The sequence below is a fragment of the Ahaetulla prasina genome, chromosome 6, assembly GCF_028640845.1.
Source record: "Ahaetulla prasina isolate Xishuangbanna chromosome 6, ASM2864084v1, whole genome shotgun sequence".
In the NCBI taxonomy this organism is placed as follows: Eukaryota; Metazoa; Chordata; class Lepidosauria; order Squamata; family Colubridae; genus Ahaetulla; species Ahaetulla prasina.
In genome coordinates, this window is record NC_080544.1 from 113,772,743 (window position 1) to 113,791,402 (window position 18,660).

The following is an 18,660-nucleotide window of genomic DNA, read 5'->3' on the forward strand; positions in this document are numbered from 1 at the left end:
GACAGCCGATCATCCAGGAGGACACCTAAGTTGCGCACCCTTTCCCTTGGGGCCAATAACTCGCCTCCAACAGCCAGCCGCGGCTGCAGCTGACTGAATCGGGGTGCCGGCATCCACAGCCACTCCGTCTTGGAGGGATTAAGCTTGAGCCTGTTTCTCCCCATAGTTTAATGACAAGAAGGACTAGGGCTGCCATAATAGCAATCTTTCAATATCTCAGGGGTTGACACAAAGAAGAGGCAGTCAAGCTATTCTCCAAAGCACCTGAAGGCAGGAGAAGAAGCAATGGATGGAAACTAATCAAGAAGAGAAGCAACGTAGAACTAAGGAGGAATTTCCTGACAGTGAGAACAATTAATCAGTGGAACAACTTGCCTGCAGAAGTTGTAAATGCTCCAACACTGTAAGTGTTCTGGCTCTCCTCCATACCTACTTTGTTCTCTTGAGGGCCAGGAGCTTGAGAAGGTAACATCTGAGAAAGGAGACGTGTGGCATCTCCTGCTGACACTGTGAACTTCTCCTTGCTCCTCCCAGCTGTGGGAAGGTTCTTACATGCCGGTCCCTAACGTGCCTGTTTTCTCTCTCAGTTGTCACGGATGAAACTCTGAGCTTCATCCAGAGAAGCCGCCGTCTCTTGGTAGTGCTGAGTCCCAACTACGTCCTGCGGGGCACCCAGGCTTTGCTGGAGTTTAAGGCTGGCCTGGAGAACATGGCTTCCAAGGGCACCATCAAGGTGATCCTTGTCCAGTACAAGCCCATCAAGAAGAGCAAAGTGAAGGAGCTCCGGCAAGCCAAGACGGCCCTGACCGTCATTAAGTGGAAAGGGGAGAAGTCCCGTTACCCCATGGGAAGGTTTTGGAAGGAGCTGTTGGTCGAATTGCCGGTGAAGAGCAGAACCAAGAACCTTCCGTCTCAACAAGATCTCATCACCCTTTCGCCAAAAGGCGTCTAAGGAAAGGGGAGGCCAGGAACCCCCAAAGCTGGGCTTGGGAGGAGAGCAGAGGGCTTGGTTTGGGGAGTCTCTGGGAATCCACGTTCCACCTCTGGCCTGGCGTGGCCAGAGGCGCCCACCTGGACTGGCCCTGTTTTGAAGGTGCCCCATCTGCATTGGAAGCCGAGCTGTCCATCCCGTCTCCTGCAAATCGCACCACCTAGCTTGCAGGCGGCTGAGGCAAGGCGGGCGGTCTGGGACACCTGTGCAATTGTAGTAAGGATGCACCACAGTGTCGTTTGTTTCCCTTTCACTCTTTCGTGGTGTCCCTCAAGTTCTTCGACGGAAAAACAGAAGTCCACCTGAAGGCCTTTTCTTCTCGGTCCAGAGGGGTCACTGGAGAAGGCAGGTGCTCTCTTCCTTTGGACACTAAAGCAGCTTTCCAAAGTTGTCCCGAATGGCCAGAGTGGCCTTCCTCCACCTGAGCTTTTCCAGGTGTGTCGTATTTCCGTTCCCACAACCGTCAGTCGCTGCAAACTTTGCAATCCAGACACGTTCAGGACTCGGGGCTGGAGACAGGAAACCCTGGCTGGCTTTTGGCCTCCTTTGGCCAAAAAAACCACTTCACAATGGCGTGTTGCGCTGGGTGTGCACTGCGATGGTTCTTGTGCTGAGTGCAGGAAAGTGTGGGGTAGCCCCTTTGCTGTCTAAACCAGCCTGTTGAGGAAGGGGAGATTTGGGGACCGCCCCCCACGCCCCATAATCCCAGAGCTCATGTGGGTAACCGCTAGGATGAGAGGGACTTTTTACAGGAGGGACTTAACAGCAGTGAATCTCGAAAGGTTCCCAGGCAGGCAGTTGTAAGCCAAGCCAAGTTGTAAGCCAAGCCAAGTTGTAAGCCAAGCCAAGTTGTAAGCCAAGCAGGAATTCAGGAGTTGAAGTATTAGTAGCAGAGTATTAGTGGTAAGTAGGGAGGAGAAGGGAGAGGAGGAGTGGAATCTGGGACGTCACATTTCTTCAACTTCTAGGATGAGATCTTCCTTCTTTTCATCAAGATGGAGGCTTCAAGTCCAGGATATGTCCCCAGTTACGGACGTGACACGCTGCACAGAATGGATCCCTTCCTAAACAATTTGAATTGCTTTATTCAATGCTCAAGGTCCTTTTAAGGAACAGAACAGGGGCTTTCACTTAAGCAGCTTTTTGGGTCTCCAAAATTGTCCCAGCTGGCCAGAGCAGGGGTCTCCAACCTTGGTCCCTTTAAGACTTGTGGACTTCAACTCCCAGAGTTCCTCAGCCAGCTGGGCCAGAGCAGCCTGCTTGGGACAGATTGTGGTGCCTTGTTGGAACCACTGTTGGTTTAACTTCTAAATTGGCCCAATGCCATTTTTTCAGGGGTCGGTCAACCCCGGAAGGGCCAGTCCTGCTCACAAGCCGGAGCTCTGAGCTTCTGGCTTGGTTGCACCCGATTCAGTGGTTGTACTCAAGAATGGCGGGCGAAGATTTATCGGTAGCCGAGCAAGGAGCCTCGAGGGGCAAATCCCCATGCAGAATTTCAAAAACTATTTTATTTTTTATTTTATTTTTTGGTCTTTTGTTCTGCCAACTCCTGGTCTCTGTATTATAGCATTACCGGATTGGCTATGGGATGGTGGCAGATCTGGACACTCAGTGGTGTGTTCGTGTGTGTGTAAGAGAGAGAGAGAGAGAGAGAGAGAATGAGAGAGAGAGATCATAACCCAAAGTTGTTGCTTAGCTCACTGGGGTCCCCTACCAACCCCCTCCTGTTGCCAGCCCCAAAGATTGCTGGGGTGTGTAGTTAGAGGTTGAAGTCATGCAGGAAATCCTGTGAATCCCATTCAGATATGTAAATCAATGAGGATCAACAGGCTTTAGGGCTGTCCGACTCACCCAGAACTATGGTGCTCTCCAAGTCATGGTGATTTTATTGCAAACGATTCATGACCCAACTGGGGAACATCCTCAGTGCTAGAAGGGAGAGGGGGTTGCAGAGAGGAGGAGGAGGAAGAGAATGACTGTGGCATCCTTGGTTCTTGCTGAACTTGGTGCTTTCCTTGTAGACGTTTCAAGACCCAACTAGGGAACATCATCAGTGCTAGAAGGGAGAGGGGGTTGCAGAGAGGAGGGGGAGGGAAGAACTGTGGGGTGCTTGGTGCTCCCTGAGCTTGGTTGTTTGCTTGCAGACATTTCATGACCCAACTAGGGAACACTATCAGTGCTAGAAAGGAGGGGGGTTCGATCCCTACTTATACCCAGTAGTCTTCTCTGCCAGTGTTGACGGGAGTGTAGTTTTCCCCTTGGTAGTTCCTTAGTTAGGTGTTGTTTTCTGCTTGATTGTTCCACTGGTCTTATTCCCTGCTTATTCCTTGAAGATGTTACTTAATTGGGTCATGAGATGTCTGCAAGAAAACAAGAGAGCTAGCACCACTGTCCTCTTCCTCCATGTTTACACTCAGCTTTTATTTATGATAGTTTTTATTAATTACAAACCTGTGGAGCAGGGGTCTCCAACCTTGGTCCCTTTAAGACTTGTGGACTTCAACTCCCAGAGTCCCTCAGCCAGCAAAGCTGGCTGAGGAACTCTGGGAGTTGAAGTCCACAAGTCTTAAAGGGACCAAGGTTGGAGACCCCTGCTGTGGAGGGGCTATTATTTCTTATCCTCCCAAATCCTCCCCTTCCCATTTGCACTGCGCATTATCATCCTGCCTTATTTATTCTTTTTTATTATTATTATTATTATTATTATTATTTGCTGGATAACAGATTGACACACAAAGGCCTGCTTGCAAATTCTTCCCAGTGAGTGGCTAGAGGCCCTTTGGAATGATGGGTGTGCAGATGTTTAGACAGGTGGACCTTCCAGTGGCTAATAAGTCCATGCTGTCCAGATGTCCAAAAGTCAATTCAACCTTGCAGAGAGAGACCACTTTTAAATCCCAGACTTGCCTTCATACAACAGACCAAACCTAGATGTTAAATTCACCCATTTCTCTGGCTAATCTGACAATAAATTAACCTCTTGTCGCAGAAGCCGGTCAGATGGGCTGGGTTTGATTAAGAGGCTAACTCCTCATAAAACAACAACACCAAGAGTTGTTTTTTTTGTGTTTACATTTATATCCCGCCGTTCTCCGGAGACTCAGGACGGCTTACAGTGTGTAAGGCAATAGTCTCATTCTATTTGTATATTTACAAAGTCAACTTATTGCCCCCCCAACAATCTGGGTCCTCATTTTACCTACCTTATAAAGGATGGAAAGCTGAGTCAACCTTGGACCTGGTGGGACTAGAACCTGCAGTAATTGCAAGCAGCTGTGTTTTAATAACAGGCTTCTAACAACCTGAGCCACACCGTGGCCCACGTGCAAAGTGCCGAGATTGGAGCTGCGTCTGGCAAGAGGAGGGATGGTCAACAAGGGAGGGGGGGGGTTCCCCCAAGTCAAAACACATCAGCCTTTCACCTTTTATCAAAACTTTATCCGGGTGATAAAGCAGCATCTATTTTGGTCAGCATGGCATGAATTGTTCTGGCTTCCTTCTAGAATTTTTAAGATTTTGGTTTTTATAGCTACTGTTTATATATTTTAATGTTTTATTATATCATGGCCAGAGACCCCATTTGAGGGAGCTGGGTGGTTCAGAAATTAAATAGATGATAGATAGATAGATAGATAGATAGATAGATAGATAGATAGATAGATAGATAGATAGATAGATAGATGTAAATAGATAGATAGAATGAATACAGACATACAGACAGACAAGGATAGATAGATGACAAACATGGATGGATGGACGGACAGACAGACAAATGATAGACAGAGACAGACCGAAACAGAAAGAGATAAATAGGCATAGATAGATGGAGGGAGGAAGGGACGGGTAGAGAGAGAGAGACAGACAGACGGATGGACAGACAGATGATAGACAGAGGCAGGCAGGAAGGCAGGAAGAGATAGATAGAGATAGATGGATACAGATGGACCGACACGATGCACATGTGCCTTGCATATGAAGTACAGATAGTCCTTGACTTATGACCACAATTGACCCTAAACTTTCTGGTTGCTAAGCACGACAGTTGTTAAGTTGCTTATTCTTATTTTTTCCATTGTCCATTCTTCTTCCATTCATGTCATCTGCCTCGGAGGTCAACAACATTGTGTGTTGTCTAATTTTGATTCCTTTTTTCAGTTTGGAATTTTAATAAAATGCTTCTTTTGATGCATCCTGCTGTTTTCAGTTGCTTTTCCCTTGCCCTTTCAGGGGTGTGTATGTGTGTGTGTGTGTGAGAGAGAGAGAGAGAGAGAGAGAGAGAGAGAGTTGTGGTGGGGGTGGGGGTTCAAAAAAGCCAAGTTGCTGGCTACAGTTTGACAGTTCACCCCCTCCTCTTTTGGGGGGGGTGTTGCACAGGTAAAGGGGTGGGACGGGGGTCTGATCACACGGTGATGGCTGCCATCTTGACTTTTCTGACCTGCCCAGTCCCACCCACAGGTGCCTTGGAGGCGGTCTGTTCCCTTGTTTGCTCCCCCTTCCGAATCTGATCACCGTTAACCGCGTCCCAAGACCCCATTGGCATGTGAGGCTGGACCCAATGGGGGGTAGTGTGGGTGAGGATTTTGGGAGTTGTAGTACGACACCACCCAAGAGCCCAATTTCAGGAGGTATATTATATTTGAGAAACTGGAGGTCTTCAAGAAAAAATTGGACAACCATTTGTCTGGCTTGGAATAAGGACTCCTGCCTTGGGCAGAGGGGTGGACTAGAAGACCTCCAAGGTCCCTTCGAGCCCTAGGATGCTCTAATTTTATGATCTGGGGCAGATGGTTGGTCTAGAAGACCTCTAAGGTCCCTTCCAGCCTGGAATTCTATGTTATTAGGCAGGGGATTGGTTTAGAAGACCTCCAAGGTTCTCTCCAGCCCTAGGATTCTTTGATTCTATGATCTTGGGCAGGGGTAGCTTGGACTAGAAGCCCTCCAAGATCCTTTCCAGGCCTAGGATTCAATTATCGTGGGCAGGGGTTGGACTAGAAGACCTCTAAGGTCCCTCCCAGGCCTAAGATTCCATGAAATGTTATTAGTAGCTTGTGGAGTGGTGAGAAGCTGCATGGTCTTGCATGGATGAACCTCAAGTAATGTCCAACAGGGAGAATCCTCCTCAGAGTTAAAGGAAGACATATATGGCTCTACTAAGCACATTTACCCCAAAACAAGTCCTGTGGGGTACAATGTCTCTGGAGAGTCTCAATCATCCAGGTCCCAAAGATGCTTCTCCCCCCCCCCCAAAAAAAGAAGACAGCTGGGCTTCCTTTCTTTTTCCTTGAAGAGCTTTTCCTTCTCATCCAAGAAACTTCTTCAGTTCTGACTGAACGGTGGAGGAAGGATTTGTATTCCTTGCAGATCCTCTGGTCGTTTGTGCTCTCTCTGAGAGTCGTTGAGGTCACTTGGAGGTTTACCTGAGTCCTCTCTGTCCAGAATGTGGACTTTGCTGTCTTCAGAAGAACGGCCTTGGTCTTTCCCAGCCCATCTGCATTTAAAAGACCAAGGCTGCTCTTTGGAAGATAGCAAAGTCCACATTCTGGACAAAGAGGACCGCTGGTTTGAAAAAGGGGTCCTAGAGGCCATCTATCTCCAGCCTGGCTCTCTCCACAGAGTGGGGGGCAGATACAACACCACCCTTTTCCTGTCCCACAACACAGTCTTTGAGCAGTTCCAAGAAGGTTACACGCCCATTTGCACTATTCAGGGGACCTTAAGGGGCACAGACAAATCTCCAAGTAGCCCCAATGACTCTCAGAGGATCTGCAAGGAATGTAAATCCTTCCATCCTCCACTGTTCAGTCAGAGCTGAAGAAGCTTCCTGCATGATGAGAAGCAAAATGTCTTCAAGAAAAAACAAAGAAAGCCCAGTTGCCTTTTGGGATCTGCGGAGTGCAGTGAAGCTCCATCGGAAGCAGGATGAAGTTCCAAAAAGAGTTTCTCACACACAACTCTGACACAAGAGGAGCCTTGTTGGCTTCCTCTTGTCTTCAGCCCCGTCCCCTCCCTGCCGCCTGCCTCTCAGCTCCAGCTGAAGGGTAAGAGAAGCTTAAGTGACCCAGAGCTCCATCTAGATCAGAGGTCTTCAAACTTGGCAGCTTTAAGACTTGAGGACTTCAACTCCCAGAATTCTCCAGCCAGCATAGCATAGCCGGCTGGAGAATTCTGGGAGTTGAAGTCCACAAGTCTTAAAGCTGCCAAGTTTGAAGACCTCTGATCTAGATTGAAGCCATCTCTTCCTCTTGTGGGACATCAACTTTGAGAACCTCAGGATTTGGGGTGGAGACATATCTTGGCCACCTTGGAGGGCTGGGAAAAGAGGAAGGAGAGGAATCAGCAATGGGGCAGCTGGTTGTATGCCCGAGATGGCCCTTCCTCCTTGCGCCTGCTGACAACCAAACCACATCACAGCAGCCTCTGGATTCCCATCATCCTCCAGATGCTGACTCCATCTGATGGGCCATTGGTACGTCAACCAGCCTTAAGGTACCACCAGCCTATGTCAGGGTTAGCACCATAGGGCCCTTGGTGCCTCTGAGCTTGGTGGTTTTCTTGCAGGTGTTTCATTATCAACCACGTTGGGTATGTCTATAAATGGGAAGTAAACCCCACTCCTTCCAGAACTGATGATGTTACTTAGTTGGGTCATGAAATGTCTGCCAGAAAACCACCAAGCTCAGAGAGTACCAAGGACCCTACAGTCTTCCTCTCCCTCCTCTTCCTCCTCCTCTTTGCAAATCTCACTCCATTGTGCCACTGATGATGTTACCTAGTTGGGTCATGAAATGTCTTCAAGAAAAAACAAAGAAAGCCCAGTTGCCTTTTGGGATCTGCGGAGTGCAGTGAAGCTCCATCGGAAGCAGGATGAAGTTCCAAAAAGAGTTTCTCACACACAACTCTGACACAAGAGGAGCCTTGTTGGCTTCCTCTTGTCTTCAGCCCCGTCCCCTCCCTGCCGCCTGCCTCTCAGCTCCAGCTGAAGGGTAAGAGAAGCTTAAGTGACCCAGAGCTCCATCTAGATCAGAGGTCTTCAAACTTGGCAGCTTTAAGACTTGAGGACTTCAACTCCCAGAATTCTCCAGCCAGCATAGCATAGCCGGCTGGAGAATTCTGGGAGTTGAAGTCCACAAGTCTTAAAGCTGCCAAGTTTGAAGACCTCTGATCTAGATTGAAGCCATCTCTTCCCTCTTGTGGGACATCAACTTTGAGAACCTCAGGATTTGGGGGTGGAGACATATCTTGGCCACCTTGGAGGGCTGGGAAAAGAGGAAGGAGAGGGAATCAGCAATGGGGCAGCTGGTTGTATGCCCGAGATGGCCCTTCCTCCCTTGCGTCTGCTGACAACCAAACCACATCACAGCAGCCTCTGGATTCCCCATCATCCTCCAGATGCTGACTCCATCTGATGGGCCATTGGTACGTCAACCAGCCTTAAGGTACCACCAGCCTATGTCAGGGTTAGCACCATAGGGCCCTTGGTGCTCTCTGAGCTTGGTGGTTTTCTTGCAGGTGTTTCATTATCCAACTACGTTGGGTATGTCTATAAATGGGAAGTAAACCCCACTCCCTTCCAGAACTGATGAAGTTACTTAGTTGGGTCATGAAATGTCTGCAAGAAAACCACCAAGCTCAGAGAGCACCAAGGATCCCACGGTCCTCCTCCTCCTCCTCTTCTCCTCCTCCTCTTTGCAAATCTCACTCCATTGTGCCACTGATGATGTTACCTAGTTGGGTAATGAAATGTTTGCAAGAAAACAATCAAACTCAGAGACTACCAAGAGCCCCACAGTCCTCCTCCCCCTCCCCTTTGCAAACCCCACTGCCTTCTAGCACTGATGAAGTTACCTAGTTGGGTCATGAAATGTCTGCAAGAAAACCACCATGTCCAGAGAGCAACAAGGACCCCACAGTTGTTCTCCTCCTCCTCTCCCCCCCCCACTCCTTTCTAGCTAGCACTGATGATATTACCTAGTTGGGTCATGACATATTTGCAAGAAACCCCCCAAGCTGAGAAAGCACCAAGGACCCCCCCCCACAGTTCAACTGGAGGTTTCCAAAGGCAGAAGACAATCATTTAACAAGGGATGGTATAAGATTCCCACCCTGAGCCGGAGGTTGGACTAGAAGACCTCCAAGGTCCCTTCCAGCCCTAGCAATCTACATCCCATAAATATTCTCTCCTACTAGACTTTCCTGTGAGGGTCAGCACCAGCTTTCCCATGGTTGCATTTTGATGTGTTGTTGGACTCACCCCGATGAAGGCTGGCATGAATAAGACCCCTCCCCCTCCAGAGCTGGAAGGGCCCTTGTAAGTCATCTAGTCCAACCCTCTGCCCAAGAAGGAGAGCCTAGCATCCCATCACCTCTGAGATCTCCCAATTGGGCGTCCTGAACAGCAGCTGACCAGCCGAAGGGCCAAAAGGGGTCTACCCAACGAAGGAGAAAAGACCCTGTTGCATTTGCCCCTGGGCCCATCAGTGGCTGCTGTGGAACATGGATTCTGGGCTTTTCTAGAATAGCGTTACACGATGGTTAGTACTCATGGACCCTGAATTATTTACAGAACATGTCAAGAGTACAAATACCACACGCAGAATGCAGCATTCCTGCCTTCAAATATGCAAGAAGTCCTCAACTTAACAACAATTCACTTAGTGACCGCTGTGTCGACCTTACAACAGCAGTGAAAAAAGTGATTTATGACCGTTTTTCACACTTACGACCGTTGCAGCATCCCCTGGTCACGTGACCCAAATTCAGACGCTTGGCCTCTGGCTCGTATTTATGAGGGTCGCAGTGTCCCGGGGTCACGTGATCCCCTTTTGCGACCTTCTGGCAAGCAAAGTGCCAGATTCACTTAATGACCATGTGACTAGCTTAAGAGCTGCAGCGATTCGCTCAACAACTGTGGCAAGAAAGGTCATAAAAGGGAGCAAAACTCGCTTAACGACTGTCTTGCTTAGCAGTGGAAATGTTGGGCTCAATAGTGGTCATAAGTCGAGGACTACCTGTATTGAACATCAAATCATAGAGTTGAGGGTTTAACGATTTTCACCCCCAGTTCAAGAGAAGGTTTTTCAATCCACTGTAGCCTACTGACTCGTATTTATGACGGTCACAGTGTCCTGGGGGGGTCACGTGATCCCTTTTTGCGACCTCCTGCCAAGCAAAGGCAACTGGGAAGCCAAATTCACTTAACGACCATGTGACTAGCTTAACAGCTGCAGTGATTCACTTAGCAACTGTGGCAAGAAAGGTCGTAAAAGGGAGCGAAGCTTGCTTAACAACTGCTTCGCTTAGCAGTGGATATTTTGGGCTCAGTTGTGGTCCTAAGTCGAGGACTACCTGTAGGAGGACCGAAGTTAAAACCGCTAAAAATCAAGGCGGAGGAATATTTAGGGAATTGAAAAATAAATGAGTCTGGGGACCCCTTTCATAAAACATTTTATGAGCTGCGGTTTTGGGGCTATGGATTAAAAAAAAAAAAGGAATAAGGCAACACCATTATTAAGAAAAGAAATACAAGGGACACTGTTGCTTAGTACGTACATCCACAGAGGAATGAATGAAGCCATTCAAAATTCAGTATTTCTTTGATTTTTAGAGGCGGAGGGTTCCCTTCCTCCCACCTCTCTTTTTTTCCCTTGAAATATTTGCCCCAGGAAAAGGCATCTACTCTCTTCCCAAAGTCTATTGTTCTGCCCGTCCAGATAGATTAGGTCGGAGGCCTTTAAGAAGACAAGCGATTCTTGCCATTAACTTTAGGAATTAAACCCGCTCTTCTCTCCTATTGACCACTCCGTTCAGATGGCCGGGCTTTTAGCTCATAAGCAGAGCTCAGAGGAATCTGTAACACAAAGTCCTTTTCCGCTGGCTTTCCTTCTTGAATAGTTAGGGGGGGGGAGCGAAAATGCTGGGCCTTTTTGAGCTCTTACAGAATTTGTGAGTTCATTTTGCTTTATGTCAGAATATGCATCAAACCAAAAGGTAAAAAAACAACAAAAGCCGCAACAAGCAGGACAGGAGCAGAAGGAAACCAGCTTTGGGGATATTATAAAACATGGGTTTCATTAGTTTAGCCTTTCCTTCTACGGTTCAGAGGGTTGGCTTGGCTGCATCCTCATTGCACAGCAACGGGGGAGGGGAGAATCGGCCAACCAGGCTCCTGGCCTCTTCGCACGGGGTACCTGTAGCAGGGAACATCTGGGGTTCAGGCAGGGGTGGATTTGGGGCTCCTTGGGGCTCTCTGAAATTGAAATGGGTGCTTTTCTTGCAGATGTTTTATGACCCCACTGCGTAACATCATCAGTGCTAGAAGGGAGAAGGGTTTGTGAGGAGGAGGAGGAGGAGGGGGATCACCGTGGGTCTTCAGTGCCCTCTGAGCTTGGTGGTTTTCTTGTAGACATTTCATGACCCAACTAGGGAACATCATCGGTGCTAGAAGGGAGAGGAGGAGGAGGAGGAAGAGGAGGAAGAGGAGGAGGAGGGGGGAGGACAACGACAAAAATGACTGTGGGGTCCTTGGTGCTCTCTGAGCTTGGTGGTTTTCTTGCAGACCTTTCATGACCCAACTAGGGAACATCATCCATGCTAGAAAGGAGGGGGAATTCTCCTCCTCCTCTCCACAAATCCTTCTTCCTTCCAGAATGTTTAGGGAGCGTTCAAAGTTATGACAGCACTAAAAAAAGTGACTTATGACCGTTTTCCCCACTTACGACCGTTGCAGCCTTCCCAGGGTCAGGGGATCAAAATTCAGACGCTTCCCAACTGACTCATACTTACGACCGTTGCAGTGTCCCGGGGTCGCGTGATCCCCTTTTGCAACTCAATGACAAGCAAAGTGATCGGGGGAAGCCAGATTCACTTAACGGCCGTGTTACTAACTGAACAACCAGACTGGTTCACTTAACGACGGTGGGAAGAATGGTCGTCAAATGGGGCAAAATTCACTTGGCAACTGTCTCGCTTAGAAATGAAAATCCTGGGCTGAGTTGTGGCCGTATGTTGAGGACTGCCTTCCTGCCCAAACTTTGTGGTTCTCCTGCCAAGCCCAGTGGGGGAGACTGGGGAGGGGGTGGCAGGGCCGGGCTGAACCCACCGGTCATCTTTGTGGGCACCCTGAGAATCGGTTGCAACCTTTTCACTCCTGAGAGGGTGCTGAGGGATCTTATGGAGAAGTAGATCCATTCAGTCAGGGTTATTGTTTCACGGGTTGGATCAGTGGCCGAGCTTCACCCGGTTTCTAGCCAGAGGTTCAAAGTAACCTTCTTCTACTTGATGGGAGTTGTGGTTCAAGACGGGTGATGTGCCTGGGGCTTGGGAAGGCTCATGTGGAGAATAAGAAGAAGCTGGAAGGGACCTTGGAGGTCTTCTAGTCCAGCCCCTGCTCAAGCAGGAGAATCTATCCCATTTCAGACAAAAGTCTAGGCTCTTCTTAAAAATCTACAGTGATGGAAGTTCCCACAACTTCTGTCCCAGGGATTAATTGTTCTCGCTGTCAGGAAATTATTCCTTAGTTCCAGGTTTGATCACAGAATCCTAGAGCTGGAAGGGACCTTGGAGGTCTTCTAGTCCAGCCCCTGCTCAAGCAGGAGAACTTATACCGATAATTCAGACAATTGACAGTCCAGTCTCTTCTTAAAGGCCTCCAGTGTTGTAGCACCCATAACTTCTTGTGGCAAGCTATTCTACTAGTTAATTGTTCTCATGGTTAGGAAATTTCTCCTTAATTCTAGGTTGGATCATAGAATCCTAGGGCTGGAAGGGACTGTGGAGGTCTTCTAGTCCAGCCCCCTGCTTGAGTATACCATTCCAGACAAACTTCTCTCCAGTATTGAAGCATCCACAACTTCCGGAGGCAACTTCTGTTCCACTAGTTGATTATTCTCACTGTCAAGAAATTCCTCCTTAGTTCCAGGTTGCTTCTCTCCTTGATTGGTTTCCATCCGTTGCTTCTTCTCCTGCCTTCTGGTGCTTTGGAGAACAGGTGGACCGCCCTCTTCTTTGGGGCAGCTCCTCAGATATTGGAAGACTGGCTATCAAGATTTGGGCTGCCCTTCTCTAACCACTTTTGTTTTCCCTCTTCTGCTTAGACATCACCGAAGCCATCTTTGACTTCATCCAGAAAAGCCGGAAGATGATTGTGGTCTTGAGCCCCGACTACCTTCTGGAGAAGAGCATCAGCCTTCTGGAGTTCAAGCTCGGCCTCCTCTGCCAGAACAACATCGCCACCAAGCTGGTGGTGGTGGAGTACCAGCCTTTGCCACGAGCCCACCCGAGCGTCCAGCAGCTGAAGGAATCCGTAGCCTTCGTGGTCTGGAAAGGTGAGAAGTCCAAGCACCTGGGCTCCAAGTTCTGGAAAGCCTTACGCCTAGCGTTGCCTCTCCAGAGTCTCGGCACCTGTGGCAACACCGTCTGGAACGAAAGCTGCTCCTCTCATTCAGACACCAGCCTGGAGCAGGCCCAGAAGAAGAGGAGCAGGTTGAAAGGGCCACCACCGAAGGCCAAGGGGGTCCCCGTCCAAAGAGGGCTGGCCTCCTTGCCCAGAAGGAAGACCAAACAGTCTCCCAAGCCGTTCCTGGCCTGCCGCTGCTGCGTGGCCTCCTCCAACGAGAAGCGCCAATTCAAGAGCCCTGGCCAAGCGGCGGCCAAGCCCAAGCAGGAGATGCCATGCCAGAGGCCGCTGCTGGGAGACTCGGCGGTGGTCCACCTCCAGAAGAATGGCAAGAAGCATCCTTTGGAGCCCCAGGTGGCTGCGCTGGGTCTCCAGCAGTTTGCAGACGTGTCCAATAACAATGACTTCTATGTCCTTTAACCACCGATGGTGGGAAACGCCAGATCTGAGAAGGAAGGAGGGAAGACTGACCTCCATGGAGGACCTCCTGGAAGCCACGGGACCAGTCAATGAGACAATTTATGTGGGGTGTGGGTGGGTGGTTGCCTATGGAGGGGACTGATGCTTGGCAACTGCCCCCCCAAGGGACTTCCTTCCTGGGCCAAGGTGGAGATTTCAAGTCTCTCGAAATCCAGGACCATGTCTAAGAGCAGGCCATGAAAGAGAAGCTGAGGGAAATGTCTCCACCATAACAGGTCCCCCATCATGGAGGCTTGTAGAAGGCACGGTTCTTCCCTGTTTTAGAGGTCAGCGTTCCCCCCTCCTCTTTCATTCCAGCCATGTTGGGACAGGATGTTTGGTTGGGAATTCTGGGTCTGGTAGTCCAGGCAGAAAGTGGGAAGGTGAACGAGGGGAGAAGGTCAGGTGGGCTCATCCGAACTTCGGCTTTAGGTTCAGAGCCGCAGACAGGCTGAGGGGGCTCAGTAGAAGAACTTAAACACAGCAAAAGCCACCCACCCACCCACCCAATTTCTTTGGCCGATGCTCAGAAAGGTTTCTGGGAGGACTCTCAGATGAACAAACAAATCCACGGGTTTTTAATTGTTGCTTTCATTTATCAAGACTTGTTTTCCATTCTCTTCGGCTCCGTTGCCATCTGGAAAGACATTTTAATCGTTTTTAAGAGTCTTCTTTTCTTTTCTTTTTTAAGGGGCTGTATTTTATTTTATTTTATTTTATTTTGAACAGAGAAGAGGATGAACGCTTGGAAACCAAGTGGTTGAAAATTAAATTTTCATTTCTGTGAATGGCTCCAGAAGCATCTGTGTTTGTGAGTTGCGATTCCTGCGTGGTTCTCCCACACATCGCACGGCGCATTTCGATTTATTCCTGCCTGAAGCTGTCGGCAGAAGTCATCAGAGGGGAAACAGGATGTACCCCCCCACCCCCACCCCAAGCCCCCTCCTGAATCTGCCTCCCTCCTTCTATCTATCCCCTTTGTGCCCCTGACGTTGGCACTGGCTTGGAAGAGGAGACCTGCCTCTTTCAGCTTCCCAAAGGAATCCCAGGTAGTCCTTGATTTACGACTGACATGGTCATAAATTGTGACCTCATAAATTGGGTCAGTCAATTTTATGACGTTTTTCTATGGTCGCTCTTAAGGAAGCGTCATGATTGTAAAGTATATTTGGTGAGTTAATGGTTTGCTATGGGCCGGTTGTGCCGACAACCAGTTTTTGGTAAAACCATCAGAAGTCAGAATAATAGAGTTGGAAGGGACTTTGGAGGTCTTCTAGTCCAACCCCCGGCTCAAACAGGAGGGCCCTATGCCATTTCAGACAAGTGGCTGTCCAATCTCGTCTTAAAAACCTCCCAGTTTTTTTTTTTAAAACCACAGGGCACTGCAAATGAGCATGAGTTCGAGTCCTGCTTTAGACCTGAAAGGCAGCTGGGTGACGTTGGGCCAATCTCTTGAGCAGGAGACCCTACACCACTTCAGACAAAGGGTTGTCCAATCTCTTCTTAGTAACCACCAGTGTTGGAGCCATCCGCAACTTCTTGTGGCAAGCCGTTCCACTGATTAATTGTTCTCACCCCCTTCTAGCTCTGATGATGTTACCTAGTGGGGTCGTGAGAGGTCTGCAAGAAAGCCACCCTCAGCTGGGCAAAAGAGATCACGTGACCACAGGAAAACTACAACCGTCATAAATACGGACCAGCTAGCTCATTGGTCTCCAACCTTGGTCCCTTTAAGACTTGTGGACTTCAACTCCCAGAGACCCTCAGCCAGCAAAGCTGGCTGAGGGACTCTGGGAGTTGAAGTCCACAAGTCTTAAAGGGACCAAGGTTGGAGACCAATGAGCTAGCAGGTCTTTGAATTCTGATCACGTGACCACGGGAGACGCTGCAACAGTCATTAAGTGTGAAAAAACGGTCATAAATCACGTTTTGGCGCCATTGTAATAAACAATCACTAAATGAACTGTTGTAACTTGAGGGTTACCTGTATTAGATTTTTTAGGGGGCGGGGAAAACCTCGTTTTATATTAATGGCACCTACAGAGGCAACCACAGTCAGGATTCAGAATTTTCCACCCAATTCTCTCTCCCTGCGGGGGTGGCCAGAGTTGGAGAGAAATGCTATTTTTGTTCTCGTTTTTTGGCATCAGTGTGACGTCCGGCTCAGCTGGTGGGGGGGGGCGGGAAGAGCTGTTGCTCTGGGAGATTGCTGGTTCACAACCCCCAACAATTAGTAAGCCTTAGTAAGGCCACACCTAGAATGCTGCATCCAGTTTCGGTCACCACACTATAAAAAAAGATGTTGAGACTCTATAAAGAGTACAGAGAAGAGCAACCAGGATGATGAGGGGACCGGAGGCTTAAAACATACGATGAACGATTGCAGGAACTGGGCAGGGCTAGTCTAGTGAAGAGAAGGACCAAGGGAGACAGGATAGCGTCTTCCAATATTTGAGGGGCTGCCCCAGAGAAGAAGGGGGTCAAGCTGTTTTCCAAAGCATCCAAAGGCCAGACAAGGAATAATGGATGGAAACTGAACAAGGAGAGATTCAACCTCCTTCAATAAGGAGGAATTTTCTGACAGTGAGAACAATCAACCCACGGAACAGAAGTTGCCTTTGGAAGTTGTGGGCGCTTCATCCCTGGAAGCTTTTAAGAAGAGACCGGACTGCCATGTGTCAGAAATGGTGAAGGGTCTCCTACCTGGGCAGGGGGTTGGACTAGATGACCTACAAGGTCCCTTCCAACACTCTGTATCTGTAACAACCAGCCCACTCCCAGATATTCCCATAAACTGAATCGAATCCTATCCAGTGACTTGAAACCCAGTTTTGCTCTGGAGCGAGGAAAGCCACAGTAAATACAGGCAAAACTCTTGATTTACAAGAGTTCATTTATTGACCGTTGAAAGTTACAAAAAATATGAAAAATATTGCCATTTTTCACACATGACCGTTGCCGCATTCCGACGTTCATATGATCAAAATCCAGACATTTGGCAATTGACTCATAGTTGCAACGGTTGTTGTGTCTGTGCCCCCCCGAGCTGGGCCCCCTGCCAGAAAGTGACTTGGAAAGTGAGGGGGAAGGGCCGTCAGGACTTACCTCGGGAGCACCGGCTTCCCTGGCTCAGCTCCAGGAGCCAGAAACAGGCCAGGTGGAGGAGATAACAAGGCCTCCGTCCCCTGACTCTTTCCCCCCCCAGGCCACGCCTCCAGACCCGGCTGATGGCAATCAGGCCTGGCTGGACCCTATGTTTCGTAGGCAGGAGAGGAGGGAACAACAGAAGCAGGGGTGGGGCAGGCCTAGGAAGTGCTGAGTCATGGAGCCACACCCCACAGGATATAAAAGGCAGCCAGAGCTGCTGTGTCTCTTTGTAACAGGCAAATCCACGGATTGACTAGAGCTGAGGTTTGTGACTCACCAGCGTCGTGGAAGATAACGAGGGCTCTTGGCAGACGCTGGCTCTTTTGCCGCCAGAGCTGATAGTGCCGGCTAATTAAGCCATCATTCGGACGGAGGCGGAGGAGGACAGAACAACAGTTGCAGCGTCCCGGGGTCACGTGATCACCTTTTGAGACGTTCTGACAAGCAAAAGTCAATGGGGGAAGCCGGATTTGCTTAACAATCGTGTTACCAATTTAACAACTGCAGTGATTCACTTAACAGCCATGGCAAGAAATGTCATAAAATGAGGCAGAAGTTATTTAACAACGGTCTTGCTTAGCCGCAGAGATTCTGGGCTGAATTGTGGTCGTATATCGAGGACGGGGACCCCTTCAGGCACAAAGAGCCCCCCAGTTTCAAAGAGGCTTGTCTGCTTTCAAACAAAGTCAAGGGCTCTGGATATACTGATTGCGTGTTTGCAATTGTTGGGAAATAATTAGTAATTATGGAAACAGGAATTGCGGAAGGAGTTTTATTGGTATCAACAGAGCCATTAGGAAGGAGAAAGAATTGTGTTTGCTTTGCCTTTCAGTGCGAATGTCATCTCCAATAATTGGGCATTTTCAAAGCAAGGCAGGAGTTTAAAATTTGCCCTTAATTCACTTTCGCAGATGCTGCTCCCCAGTTAAAAACGGAAGAGAAGAATACAATGCAGGAGTGGGGGGAGGGGAATCCGGGCGAAAATGTCTGGATTTATGGAAATAATGTAGAAAACTGCACCCTTGGAGGGAGGAGGGGGGAACTGCAGAAGAGCTTTGTTTGGCAACACTGGGAATTAAAAGCACAGGACGGGGTGGGGGATGAGCACCCAAAACATTTCAGAGAGAAAGGAAGGAAGGAAGGAAGGAAGGAAGGAAGGAAGGAAGGAAGGAAGGAAGGAAAGAAAGAAAGAAAGAAAGAAAGAAAGAAAGAAAGAAAGAAAGAAAGAAAGAAGGGAGGGAGGGAGGGAGGGAGGGAGGGAGGGAGGAGGGAGAAGGAAGGAAGGAGACAAGAAATTGATGAAGGAAGGAGGGAGGGAGGGAGGAGAAGGAAGGAAGAAAGGAAGGAAGGAAAGAAAGAAAGAAAGAAAGACAGATAGATAGATAGATGAGGGAGAAGGGATGGAGGGAGGGGAAGGAAGGAAGGAAGGAAGAAAGGAAGGAGACAAGAAATTGATGAAGGAAGGAGTGAGTGAGTGAGTGAGTGAGGGAGGGAGGGAGGGAGGAGAAGGAAGGAAGGAAGGAAGGAAGGAAGCAAGGGAGGGAAGGAACAAGAAATTGATGAAGCGAGGGAGGGAAAGAAAGGAAGGAGGAAGGAGTGAAGGAAGGAGATAAGAAATTTAGAAGGAAGGAAGGGAGGAATGAAGGAATCTCAACAGATGAGGAACCTT

The 18,660-nt window shown here is 48.9% G+C and overlaps 1 protein-coding gene across 8 annotated transcripts in view; it reads left to right on the forward strand.

Moving 5' to 3' along the window:
• IL1RAP (interleukin 1 receptor accessory protein) overlaps positions 1–14,573 on the forward strand; it is a 105,136-nt gene extending 90,563 nt beyond the window's left edge. For 2 of the 8 annotated variants that reach the window (XM_058188925.1, XM_058188927.1), the window contains one exon: positions 13,084–14,572. In XM_058188925.1, coding sequence (XP_058044908.1) covers positions 13,084–13,805 — 722 coding nt within the window. In that variant the 3' untranslated portion in view covers positions 13,806–14,572. Of the gene's footprint in view, positions 1–587; positions 3,221–3,515; positions 3,537–13,083 lie in introns of those variants that run through there. The other 6 variants (XM_058188922.1, XM_058188926.1, XR_009155798.1 and 3 more) reach the window with 5 other exon arrangements.
• Positions 14,574–18,660: the final 4,087 nt, after the last annotated feature.